General features: G+C 40.9%; 1 protein-coding gene across 2 annotated transcripts in view; it reads left to right on the forward strand.

Annotated features, from left to right (window-relative positions):
• Nucleotides 1-14,514, forward strand: part of LOC124605320 (choline transporter-like protein 1) — a 482,432-nt gene that overhangs the window by 401,101 nt on the left and 66,817 nt on the right. For both annotated transcript variants that reach the window (XM_047136907.1, XM_047136908.1), the window contains 3 exons: nt 1,326-1,388; nt 10,804-10,885; nt 11,054-11,117. In XM_047136907.1, coding sequence (XP_046992863.1) covers nt 1,326-1,388; nt 10,804-10,885; nt 11,054-11,117 — 209 coding nt within the window. The remainder of the gene's footprint in view (nt 1-1,325; nt 1,389-10,803; nt 10,886-11,053; nt 11,118-14,514) is intronic.

Genomic DNA, 14,514 nt, shown 5'->3' on the forward strand with positions numbered 1-14,514 from the left:
CAAAAGCATAGTAACACAAGCACGGTAAAAATAACAGTCTTGCAAAAAGAAAAAGATACACTATTAATAGCGGCATTAAGTAGTTACATGATGAGATGTAAAAGCAAACTGGAACACTTGTGGCAACGGTCCGATTTCCTGTTGTTTGGTTGGTCCAAGGGTGGATGCTAAGGAATAGGTGGGTGCTGAGACAGAGAGCAAAATAGTGAGAAGCATATGTAATATATTCCTGACCCTCGTTTACTTAACTTCAATTCAGCGAATCCAGTTGTATTCCAGTGGTTCCTTGCCACAAGCAAATTTGTCATAAATAATAACAGAGAGAAGTGAGGCTAACTATTAGGCTTCAAATGCTGTGAGTGAATTCCACTATGTGTCTCAGCTAGCATTGGTGCAGCACCTTCTAATGGTGACTTGGTGGTGGTACTACTTGGATGTGTAGCAGTGAGTGTGTCATCAAGCTGGCCACAGGTTGGCAGGGCAGGCACATGAGCTACTGCCAACCTCTTGTTGTTGACTGCCTAGTGTGGCACCACAGGAACCATTTTTAAAGTCTACTTTTATCACAGAACTATTGCTGGGTACACAATATGCCTTCAAATGAGTAAATATAATCTCATAAAGAAATGAAGAAATATAAAAATTCCAGAATCAATGTATAGTATATTCTGTATTTTTTGACAGTCACAAAAGAAAATCTGAATTGCTGTTCTAAGCACACACCAGTAATCTATAAATGGTGTGTAATACTTTATGTTCAAAACATTTATCAACACCGAAAGGTTTTTCTTGTTTTTCGGCACTTTTACTTCTTTTTAAAGTTTGGGATTTGCCGAATAAGGAACTTAATGTTAATCAAAATATGATGCTATAATATTTTCTTGGTCATTCTCAGTTGTCATATACAACACTTGATTACTGGTTTCAGTGTCATCTGCAGATGTAATCAGAAGTATAATCACAAATATGTGATTGTTTTTTGAGCACAGTTGTTAGCTATTTACCTCACCAACTGTTGATCAGAAAATTAGATTATAAAAATAAAATGAAAATGGTTCTAAGAAATGTTATTCGCTTAAACACAAAAGTTCTTGCTTGACAACTTTCAAACTTTTTTCCCAACCAGAAGAGTTTTCAGTTACAATGTAAGACCAGACTTCGCTCTTTGAAACCATATAGTTTATCAGTAATACTTCTCTTTTTCTTCACTTACTTATTAAACCTGTTATTTGTTTCTTTTATAAACTATAAAATAAGTGAAGAAAATTGTATGTCTGAGTGTATCATCTAATTAATATGACTTATAATGTTGAAATCATTTTCAGATTTCTGGTGATCAAACTTGGGCCTGAAAAGACTTGTGAACAAGCATGTCCAAACAGCACTTAGTAAGTACCATATTTGTCAGGCAGTGATATCAAAATTTTTTTGGTATGTTGACTGCAGGAAATTGTGAATTCTGTGAACTACAGCTAGAAAAAGAGGAAAACTCTCTGTCTTGGTGTTGCTATAATTATGTTATTACGAATTTTCTATACAGCCAAAATTTTTATCTTTGTGTAAATAAAATCATTAGCAATTAACCTAATAATCATAGACAACTAACCTAATACACAATATTTTATTGATACATTATTGTATTAAATGTTTGGTCACTTCCTGGGAGGAATTGCCAATGAAGAAGTCTTTCAGCCTGTTTTACTTTTTCTTTTCTCCACGCTTTCTAAATGCCAATGTGAAATTAAAAAAAAAAGGTCTAAAGAATTTCTGTTGCTTGACGTAGTCATAGCCAGTGAGTAAACTTTGTGGCATGTAATTATTCACAATATCTTAAAGAAAGAGCATATTAAATAATGGGATACAGGATGAGCATGAAGAAATATGGATGAAGGCATAAAGACCTATAAATATAAATACAGTCACAAACAGGGAGATATAGGAAGCATTTTTTGGTAGGGGGTTGTAATTGTGATGGAAACAGGGATGGAGGTAGATGGGTGACATGCACTGACAGATACTGGGGTTAAAGTTGATGCTGGTATTGAAGAATGTATGAGAGACACTTCACATTGGAAAAGTTCAGAGAAGCTGGTGACAAAAAGGAAAATCCAGACTGTTAGTGGTAAAGTGTACCTTGAAGATGACTATGCAGTGCTGAGCAGCAAATGTTACCAGTAGGTATTCAAACTTCTTCTTAGTCACAGTCCGACAGTAGCCATTCATCTGACCAGATTCCAGATTTCTGACTGAATTCAAGATTTCTTAAGAAGCAGAACTCAGTACGTCATTCTTGTCAGGATTACACTTGAGATGTAAAGATATTTGTGGAGTACTATAGGGGAGTCTTATAGGGCCATTATTGTTAACGAAGTATAAAAATAATTTAGTGGATAATGTTGGAAGCTCTGTGAAGTGGTTTGAAGGGGATGCTGTTGTCTATAGGAAGATTGCAAAATGTAATGAAATGCAGAATGATCTGCAGAAGATTGATGATTGGTGCAGGGACTGCACAGACTAGCAACAATCTCTGAATGAAATAAGTGTAAGGATCCCCTACACTAATGATGGTTCACTGCAATCTGTCGCCTGCGATATCGCCTGCAATTGATTGCTCACCTTGACACCACAAACACAAGCGATTTGCCAAGCAATTTCAGTTAATATTACAAATGCCACTGTGTTGAGAAGTTCTGCTATGGAAAGTGAACTGCTATATTTGGTAGGAGTTGCAGCTGATTTCTGTATCACCAAAAACACTTGCAAAAGATAAATATAAAATAAATGAGAGTTATGACTTTTTAAACTTCTTTTGAAACGCTTTTTTTGATCTCTCAGTTGTTTTACAGACTGTGTTACATTTTTCACTGATGTCAAATGGGTTGTGTACATCTTTCCAGCTTGCCCACACAATTCATTTTACGTTTATAGTGCTCAGTTCCTTTTTATTATTAAACTTATAATTTAAATGCAATATTTACACAATTTCCTTCATGTGTCTATAAAGGTATTGTCAATAGCTGCACTACTGATTACTCTTAACTCTTTTTATAAATTGTATGAAGGAGAGTTAGTTTGTATGAAATAACAATGGATTTGAGTGTAACACAGATTTGCCCTGATCATTTGAATTAAAATGTTCTCTTAACATTACAGTAGACACATGCGTCATTTTGTTTAAGTTAAAAATTTTAATAAAATGTTTAATTATTTCATAAATAACTCAAAATCATGAGATGGAGCCCATTGTATCTTAACTATTACTATGAACCTCCCATCAATTCTACTTCAGGAGCACACATTTGAAGATGTGAACTGTAAAATCAGAGGGTGTATTTTTTATTACTTCTTAATATAAGTGGCAAATCCGGTTTCCACTTCATTTCTCAGAGTAGTTTGTGGTCCTTGGATGACTATAAATTCTGTTGTAAACTTGTTACTCATCATGGGCAAAGTGAAACTAAACAGAACAGCATAACCACTCTTGATGAATAGATTAAAAATGTTCCACCCATATTGCCACACACCCTGCTGACTAGACAGGCAGCCATATTGCATGCATGAATCACATGCAATCCATCAGCTACTTGTGTGTGGGGCCCTTAAGATACGTCCTGTAAATAGGCAAAGAGATCCGTTACTGTTCGATTACACTGTTGGTGAAACATCATTGAAAAGAGTAACAAATTGAAGGAATAGCAGATGCCAGGCTGAGATTCATTGGCAGAATCTTAAGAAAATGTAATATCTAAAAAAGAAGTGGCTTACAAAAAACTTGTTCAACTGATTCTTGGGTATTTTTGATCAGTCTGGGACCTTTACCAAGTAGGATTAACAGAAGAGATAGATAAGATCCAATGAAAAGCAGCACATTTCATCATTTACTTGTTCAACAAACTACAGTGGCAATCACACAAGAGGGTGGGCTTACTGGTAGTTGGGAGCTCCAACGTCAGGCGCGTAATGGGGCCCCTTAGGGAAATGGCAGCAAGAGAGGGGAAGAAAACCAATGTGCACTCCGTGTGCATACCGGGGGGAGTCATTCCAGATGTGGAAAGGGTCCTTCCGGATGCCATGAAGGGTACGGGGTGCACCCATCTGCAGGTGGTCGCTCATGTCGGCACCAATGATGTGTGTCGCTATGGATCGGAGGAAATCCTCTCTGGCTTCCGACGGCTATCTGATTTGGTGAAGACTGCCAGTCTCGCTAGCGGGATGAAAGCAGAGCTCACCATCTGCAGCATCGTCGACAGGACTGACTGCGGACCTTTGGTACAGAGCCGAGTGGAGGGTCTGAATCAGAGGCTGAGACGGTTCTGCGACCGTGTGGGCTGCAGATTCCTCGACTTGCGCCATAGGGTGGTGGGGTTTCGGGTTCCGCTGGATAGGTCAGGAGTCCACTACACGCAACAAGCGGCTACACGGGTAGCAGGGGTTGTGTGGCGTGGGCTGGGCGGTTTTTTAGGTTAGATGGCCTTGGGCAAGTACAGAAAGGGCAACAGCCTCAACGGGTGCGGGGCAAAGTCAGGACATGCGGGGACCAAGCAGCAATTGGTATTGTAATTGTCAACTGTCGAAGCTGCGTTGGTAAAGTACCGGAACTTCAAGCGCTGATAGAAAGCACCGAAGCTGAAATCGTTATAGGTACAGAAAGCTGGCTTAAGCCAGAGATAAATTCTGCCGAAATTTTTACAAAGGTACAGACGGTGTTTAGAAAGGATAGATTGCATGCAACCGGTGGTGGAGTGTTCATCGCTGTTAGTAGTAGTTTATCCTGTAGTGAAGTAGAAGTGGATAGTTCCTGTGAATTATTATGGGTGGAGGTTACACTAAACAACCGAACTAGGTTAATAATTGGCTCCTTTTACCGACCTCCCGACTCAGCAGCATTAGTGGCAGAACAACTGAGAGAAAATTTGGAATACATTTCACATAAATTTTCTCAGCATGTTATAGTCTTAGGTGGAGATTTCAATTTACCAGATATAGACTGGGACACTCAGATGTTTAGGCCGGGTGGTAGGGACAGAGCATCGAGTGACATTATACTGAGTGCACTATCCGAAAATTACCTCGAGCAATTAAACAGAGAACCGACTCGTGGAGATAACATATTGGACCTACCGATAACAAACAGACCCGAACTTTTCGACTCTGTATGTACAGAACAGGGAATCAGTGATCATAAGGCCGTTGCAGCATCCCTGAATATGGAAGTTAATAGGAATATAAAAAAAGGGAGGAAGGTTTATCTGTTTAGCAAGAGTAATAGAAGGCAGATTTCAGACTACCTAACAGATCAAAACGAAAATTTCTGTTCCGACACTGACAATGTTGAGTGTTTATGGAAAAAGTTCAAGGCAATCGTAAAATGCGTTTTAGACAGGTACGTGCCGAGTAAAACTGTGAGGGACGGGAAAAACCCACCGTGGTACAACAACAAAGTTAGGAAACTACTGCGAAAGCAAAGAGAGCTCCACTCCAAGTTTAAACGCAGGCCAAAACCTCTCAGACAAACAGAAGCTAAACGATGTCAAAGTTAGCGTAAGGAGGGCTATGCGTGAAGCGTTCATTGAATTCTAAAGTAAAATTCTATGTACCGACTTGACAGAAAATCCTAGGAAGTTCTGGTCTTACGTTAAATCAGTAAGTGGCTCGAAACAGCATATCCTGACACTACGGGATGATGATGGCATTGAAACAGAGGATGACACGCGTAAAGCTGAAATACTAAACACCTTTTTCCAAAGCTGTTTCACAGAGGAAGACCGCACTGCAGTTCCTTCTCTAAATCCTCGCACAAACGAAAAAATGGCTGACATCGAAATAAGTGTCCAAGGAATAGAAAAGCAACTGGAATCACTCAATAGAGGAAAGTCCACTGGACCTGACGGGATACCAATTCGATTCTACACAGAGTACGCGAAAGAACTTGCCCCCCTTCTAACAGCCGTGTACCGCAAGTCTCTAGAGGAACGGAGGGTTCCAAATGATTGGAAAAGAGCACAGATAGTCCCAGTCTTCAAGAAGGGTCGTCGAGCAGATGCGCAAAACTATAGACCTATATCTCTTACGTCGATCTCTTGTAGAATTTTAGAACATGTTTTTTGCTCGCGTATCATGTCATTTCTGGAAACCCAGAACCTACTATGTAGGAATCAACATGGATTCCGGAAACAGCGGTCGTGTGAGACCCAACTCGCCTTATTTATTCATGAGACCCAGAAAATATTAGATACAGGCTCCCAGGTAGATGCTATTTTTCTTGACTTCCGGAAGGCGTTCGATACAGTTCCGCACTGTCGCCTGATAAACAAAGTAAGAGCCTACGGAATATCAGACCAGCTGTGTGGCTGGATTGGAGAGTTTTTAGCAAACAGGACACAGCATGTTGTTATCAATGGAGAGACGTCTACAGACGTTAAAGTAACCTCTGGCGTGCCACAGGGGAGTGTTATGGGACCATTGCTTTTCACAATATATATAAATGACTTAGTAGATAGTGTCGGAAGTTCCATGCGGCTTTTCGCGGATGATGCTGTAGTATACAGAGAAGTTGCTGCGTTAGAAAATTGTAGCGAAATACAGGAAGATCTGCAGCGGATAGGCACTTGGTGCAGGGAGTGGCAACTGACCCTTAACATAGACAAATGTAATGTATTGCGAATACATAGAAAGAAGGATCCTTTATTGTATGATTATATGATAGCGGAACAAACACTGGTAGCAGTTACTTCTGTAAAATATCTGGGAGTATGCGTACGGAACGACTTGAAGTGGAATAATCATATAAAATTAATTGTTGGTAAGGCGGGTACCAGGTTGAGATTCATTGGGAGAGTGCTTAGAAAATGTAGTCCATCAACAAAGGAGGTGGCTTACAAAACACTCGTTCGACCTATACTTGAGTATTGCTCATCAGTGTGGGATCCGTACCAGGTCGGGTTGACGGAGGAGATAGAGAAGATCCAAAGATGAGCGGCGCGTTTCGTCACCGGGTTATTTGGTAACCGTGATAGCGTTACGGAGATGTTTAATAAACTCAAGTGGCAGACTCTGCAAGAGAGGCGCTCTGCATCGCGGTGTAGCTTGCTCGCCAGGTTTCGAGAGGGTGCGTTTCTGGATGAGGTATCGAATATATTGCTTCCCCCTACTTATACTTCCCGAGGAGATCACGAATGTTAAATTAGAGAGATTAGAGCGCGCACGGAGGCTTTCAGACAGTCGTTCTTTCCGCGAACCATACGCGACTGGAACAGGAAAGGGAGGTAATGACAGTGGCACGTAAAGTGCCCTCCGCCACACACCGTTGGGTGGCTTGCGGAGTATCAATGTAGATGTAGATGTAGATGTAGAGGCATTATGTATCACAGAAAAGATTACAGTTGAAATTCTATTCTAACAGCGCACATTTGTATAAGATCTGGACAACATATTACTTCCTCCCACAATGAAGAAATTAGAGAAATTAGGGGTCATACACAAGTTTATCAACAGTCTTCTTGCCCATGTACCATTTGCAAAGGGAAGAAAGAAGGGGGTAAATGAAAGTGGTACTGAAGGAACCTTCTGCCACACTCTGTAAGGTTGCTTGAGTACTGATATAGATGAGTTTGAATTTTATTGGTAATCATGCCCTCTTGAAAAGCCTTGCAATGGTTGCAACAGAGTTGATAAATGACATGATAACTTCGTCTCTGTTGAGATAGCATTACTAATGCTACTACTGTATTTACTCAAATCTAAGCCGCACATTTTTTCTGTTTTTTGTAATCCAAAAAACCGCCTGCGGCTTAGAATCGAGTGCAAAGTAAGCGGAAGTTCTGAAAAATGTTGGTAGGTGCCGCCACTACTAATTTCTGCCGTCGAATATATGTAGTTCTACACAGGCTTGCTTTGCAGGCACAAAGATAAATACTGGCGCCAAAACCTCTGCGTCAGTAAATAAATTAAAAAAAAAAGGGTGGAAGACGAGCTTTTTACTCCGCCCCGAGTTTCGACCACTGCATTTTCGTACATTATCCAACGAAGTAAATACAAATTCCGTATTGTTCATCTTTGAATGTAGCAGCATTTCAATGTACTACGAAAGTCCGACTGGCAAGACTGTTTCAGGTTTTTGTCAATATGGCCAACTCTACATTCTGAATTTTTTCCTACCTGTGAGAAAAGATGGTTGCTAATAGGAACTTTTATGAATTGTGAATCACATATAGTATTCTCTTCACCATAAGAATAATATGAATATAAACATTTTGCGATGTATTGTTTCGTGTTTGCTGCTATCTCATTTAAATCCTGTGTGCCTAATAAACTACGAAACTAGAGTGAGACTACAGCAAACGCGGAAGAATATACATATCATGTCATGTTTATATTCATATTATTCTTATGGCTAATAGTGATACAATCAGAAATGAAGCACGGCAATTGACTAGATTTTTAAATCTAAGATGACTCTAATATCTGTGCAGAATGTAATGTAATGTACTAAAGAGGCGTCTGCAAAGATTTTCAAACGGGGAAAAATTTTCGCTAAACTCTCATTCAGAACATGTTCTATCATACGCAGTCTATTATTTGGTTCTTGTTGATCATTATCAAAGAAAGCAGCAGTGTAAGTAACTACTAATAGCAGTCTCTTGCCATTGTTTTGCTAATGAGACGATTCCTCTCTTTTTTTAATTGTAAGCGGTGGTAGCGCGCAGAAAAGCAAGCCATGCCGCGAGCGGCGACAGGCCATAAACACGCACTATCATAATGTGACAAACAATGCAGGACACAGTGCAGTAATGCATTTTCAGTTTCGAGTGACGTAAACACTTATAACAAAGAAAATGGTAGTTATCAGATCAAAGAAAAATAAGCAATCAATTCAAACCAGACGAAGCACGTGAAAAAGGAAGGGTACCTGTATAAATACGGACGGAGCACCTGACGCATAGTAATGGCTACCTGGTAAAGCTTAACTGCTAAGCTTACGACTCGAACCAAACTACTGTAGCTGTATCGTCATTCATTCGATCTAAATTGTATCTCATCTTAAAGTGGACCAACTTTGCTTCTATTGGGAGGTGCGGCCTAAAACTTTTCTCTCCTCTTGAATTTCGAGTCTCAAATTTCAGGTGCAGCTTAGATTCAGGAAAATTTTTTTTCCTTGATTTCGAGTCTCATTTTTCGGGTGCGGCTTAAATTCGAGTGTGGCTTAGATTCGAGTAAATACAGTACTTTATATACATATCATTTTTGTGTCAGGCAGGTAATTTTCAGATAGAGAGGGTGCACAAAAATGTGAAATCACCAAAAACACAACACATTATCATGCATAACATAGTGTAGGAAACCTGGATAAATACAGATCCTGTATCGTTTTCAAGATTATATTATACCATTCACTCTCAAAAATTGTGGCACATTCATGGAATGATGATTCAAGTGGATAAGGGTCATACACCCTTTTCTACAAAGTAGACAACAAAGATTCAATAATATTTAGATCTGGTGATTGTGGGGACCAGGGAGACACAACAATTAACCCTCATGCTCAAAAAACTAATTCTGGCTGATGTGAGTTGTAGGAACAGGGGCCCTAGCATCTTGGAACCCAGCATCACCATTGAGGAACAAATGCTGTACCATGGGATGGACCTAATCAGCAAAAATGATTATATAATCTGCAGCAGTAATACAACTTTACAGAGTAGCCATACAGCTGATGGAATGCCATGATATAGCTGCCCACATCATCACCAAACACCTGCCATATTTTTCTCTTTATGCGCAAACTCAGCCAAAAGTTGGAAACAATGTGAAACCAAACACACCCAACCAAACCACATAGCACAGATTTTACAGATTACGCCCTATGTTTTCCTGTTGTGGGCAGTTATGTCAATGATGTGTGGTTTTGAAATTCCAGCTTACCCTGCAGTTGCCCGCTTATGGAGCTCCCGTCATGTTGTTTTGCTGTGGGCAGGTTTCACAAGCGACGTTCAGTTCTGCAGCGACTTTTGCAGCTGTCATCCTCTTATTTTTCTTCATATTCCTCATCAGCGATCATCCATTGTTATCACTAAACAAACCCTTCAGTCCAAGTTGTGAATCAACGGATGATGTTTTTCTGCTTTCCCTGTATACAGTGCCTCATGAAACACCAAACATGGAAGCACCCACAATGTGAGCACCAACAATGTCCCAAGTCTGAATTCACATAGCTGCAATATAGTGCATGAACAGCTATACAGAATACTGTTCTCACCATGACTAACACTTGCAATGTACTGACGACATTACACAAGTGCTGCTCATGATCAAATGCAACAGTGCAACAAGCAGACTTGGCTAGTATCTGCATTTATGTTCATGCGTGCATTTCTCATGGTTGTTCTATATTTTTGTCCAGTCCTTTTACATGTGAATCCTTTCTATGTTCAAATTTTTAGTAATTTCTTGAAACTGGCTAATAACACAAGGAAAAATATGTCAGATTGAAGATATCATGTATTTGAGGCCTGAAATTGAAGTCCATAACTAAAAATGTGTGTATGTAAAATAATATCTAATAACAAAAGTGCTGAACGTTACACACAATTATGAAATGATTCCAGAAGCAAGCATACTGCTGATGGCGGTTTTTCTAGTGTTGACATATATTGAGTTCAATTTAGTGGACAGTCAATTTTCTTTCTGAAGAAAAAAATTATTTTAAAAAATTTTTTGCACACTGTGGAGACTTATATTTTGTTTAAATCTTATTGCATTTTGACCATTTATAATTTGAGGCTAACAGTAGATCTTTTCTTACAGTCGTGTATTCCTCTTAAATCGATGTATACCTCTCAAACAAGAGAAACTGACATCGCGGCTTGGAGTTGCAGATTTTCTTCAAGTAAGTAAAAAATATTTTCTGGTTTGTATTTATTTATGTATGTAGAACTGCATCTCAACTTATTTCACCCCTCATTTTTCATTACTTATTATTATTGTAATTCTGAACTACTTTTTGTAACATCAGTTATCCAGTTACTGTTACTAAAAAAAATCAAATGTGTTTCAGGAAGTCACAGAAGATCTCGAATTATGTAAGATGGAACTCCTCTACCTATTCTTAATTGCATTTGGTAGGTGCAAATGTAAACATAATTTGTAATGATAGCATAAAACTAGACTAATTCTCATCATAAACAGAATGTATTATGATGAAGGTAAGCCTCAGGACATTGACAAGCCTAGCAAAAGAATCTCAGAACTGACAATCATATACACTGTACTTGAAACAGCAGCTGTTTATTTTAGCCAATGATGTTTTAGTAACTTCAATTGCCATTAAGACACATCGTCGACTTAGCAACATCATCATCACTGTGGATGTGAGTACACACAGTGACTAGCAATACAAGCTTCTCACACATTCCTGCATCAATTATCAATGTTGGCATTCTGCACTGATTGTGAGGTGTAGTAAATTTTGTGTAAAATCACCCTATCAATAGTAAATATGGAAATTAGCAGGAGACCCTTTGAAACTTAAGCTACTGGGACAACTTTGCCTTTTGGGGGGCGGGGGGGAGAAAGCAGATCATGCATTTTCTGGTAATCTGCAAAAGTGTCTCACCCTGCCCACTTCTTCTAACTTAATGGAAAACTATTTCACTTGTTCAGTGCAGTATATAATTACGAGGGGTGTCTGAAAAGTCCATGCAAAAATAAAAACTACTTACGCGTTTGGGATAAACCTTTTTTATTTTTTTGACATAGTTTCCTTTTAGACTTATACACTTCGTCCAATGCTGTTCTAATTTGTTGATCCCTTCCAAATAATAGGAATTGTCCAAGTCTGCAAAATAGCTATTAGTTGCTGCAATCACCACCTTGTTTGAATAAAATCTTTGTCCCGCCAGCCATTTCTTCAAATTGGGGAACAAATAGTAGTCCGAGGGAGCCAAGTCTGGAGAATAGGGGGGATGTGGAATGAGTTGGAATCCTATTTCCATTAATTTTGTGACCACAACTGCTGAGGTGTGTGCTGGTGCATTGTTGTGATGGAAAAGGACTTTTTTGCAGTCCAATCGCCGGTGTTTTTCTTTCCAGCTCGGTTTTCAAATGGTGCAATAATGATGAATAATATGCACCTGTAATAGTTTTACCCTTTTCCACATAGTCAATGAGGATTATCCCTTGTGAATCCCAAAAGACAGTCACCATAACCTTTCCGGCCGAAGGAATGGTCTTCACCTTTTTTGGTGCAGATTATCCCTTGTTAACCCATTGTTTAGATTCTGTGTGTGTGTGTGTGTGTGTGTGTGTGTGTGTGTGTGTGTGTGTGTGTGTGTGTGTTGGGGTTTATGGGGGCTCAACATCGAGGTCATCAGCGCCCTGACACACATTAAAAGGAACGAATGTGCACAGACCTAAGAAAACTGAAGCACACACGCAAAGAAAGCAGGAAAAGAAAGAAAATGATACATAAGAAAGTAAAACCGAAGGAAAGGGAAAACATAGCAACAAGAATGCCACAGGAAATTGTCATTGGCTGGCCACTTACATAAAATATGGGCGAGCTTGTCACACAGTGAGCAAATTAAAATCCTCTCCCTAAAATCTTTGTAAAAAAACATTTGACATGGCACAGAACTTTAAAACTTGAACCACATTCATCCGAGTGTTGCCTAAAAGAGTTGGCAGGTCCGCTGGCAAGTCAGCCGCGGCCCGCTGGTCAGAAAATAAAATGCAATCCAATAAAACGTGGCGCACAGTGACCTGGATGCCGCAAGCACCACACATTGGAGGGTCTTCTCGCCGGAGCAGGAAGCCATGCGTCATAGGGCTGTGGCCTATTCAAAACCGAGTGATGAGAACCTCGTCCCGTCGATGGGGCTGAAAGGAAGTACACCACACACGCGTTGTGGGCTTGACTAGACGGAGCTTATTGTCAGTAACTTCCAGCCACTCATCCTCCCACTGACACATGACTCGTGAGCTCAACAGCGAGGTGAGTGCGTGCAAGGGGATAGCACACTGAGATACGTGTGGATCGAGACACGCCTCCTTGGCTGCGAGATCTGCCCTTTCATTCCCAGCAATGCCGACATGCCCCGGAACCCAGCAGAAAGCTACGAAGGGCACTGAGTGAATCGGAACAGACAAGAAATTTAGGAGAGGAAGAATGTCTCATCTGCTCCAGCGCCCGCAAGATCGCAGACAATTCTGCATCAAAGACAGTAAAAGTCTGAGGCACTTGGACCTTGAGAACACGATCCGGAAAAACAACTGAGCAACCAACGGAATCCCCTTGTTTCGACCCATCCGTAAAAACAGCTACATAGTCGTGGTGCTCAGATAAAATAGCAGAAAATGCTGCATTAAAAAAGGTGGCAGGAGTGCAATCTCTCTTGTACTGCAATAAATCTAAAAGCACTCCGGGCCCCTTCAGTAACCAGAGTGGCAGGCTGTTAAAACCCTGGATTTGGGGTTGTACAGACTCCACACCGAGCGACTCTAGCACATGTTGCACACGGATCCCAAATGGCAACGTAGCCCGGGGACAGTGGGAAAAAAGGCGGTCCAGAGGTGGATGGGCAACAAGGTGGTGAGCAGGCGAGCTGGGAGCTGCAAGAAACTTACAAGCCTGGCGCACCAGCAGGAGCTGCCGCCGGATGGTAAGTGGCGGTTCGCCAGCCTCAGCACAGAAGCTGGGTATGGGACTGGTCGAGATAAGCACCCGTGGCCAGTCGAATCCCAGCATGGTGGACAGCGTCAAGGATCTGCAAATAAGACGGCCTTGCTGACCCATATACTGTGCACCCATAGTCCAGCTGTGGATGCACAAAAGCGCAATAAAACTGAAGGAGACGCGCCCTGTCCGCTCCCCAAGACCTGTGGCTGAGGCACTTGAGGATGTTCAGTGCCTTCAGGGTTCTGGCTTTCAAGTCATGTAGGTGTGGCAGCCATGACAACCTGGAGTCAAAAATTAGGCCCAGAAACTGCACTATTTCTCTAAAATGTAGGACAGCATCCCCCATATGCAAGGCAGGCAAATTAAAAAGACGACGAGAACGATTAAAATGAACACAAACACACTTATCGGCAGAAAACTGAAAACCTGTCTTTGCAGCCCACTCCTCTAACCGCCGCACTGTTAGCTGCAACTGACGGCTGACGGTTGCAACACTGGAGGAGGAACAGAAAACAGCAAAGTCGTCCACAAACAAGGAGCATTGTACTGGACTCCTCACTGTAGTCGTTATACTGTTGATGGCAATGGCAAAGAGGGTAACGCTTAAAACACTGCCCTGAGGGACACCGTTCTCTTGCTCAAAGTGATCAGACAGTGTGTTACCAACGTGGGTCCGAAAAAACCGCTGAGACAGGAAAGACCGAATGAAAATGGGGAGGCGGCCACAAAAGCCCCATTGATGCAGGTGTCCAAGAATACAGTGTCTCCAAGTAGTATCATATGCCTTACTGATATCAAAGAAGATACCAATACAGTGATGCTGACGGAGGAAAGCCTGCTGA

This window comes from Schistocerca americana, chromosome 3, assembly GCF_021461395.2.
Source record: "Schistocerca americana isolate TAMUIC-IGC-003095 chromosome 3, iqSchAmer2.1, whole genome shotgun sequence".
Lineage (NCBI taxonomy): Eukaryota > Metazoa > Arthropoda > Insecta > Orthoptera > Acrididae > Schistocerca > Schistocerca americana.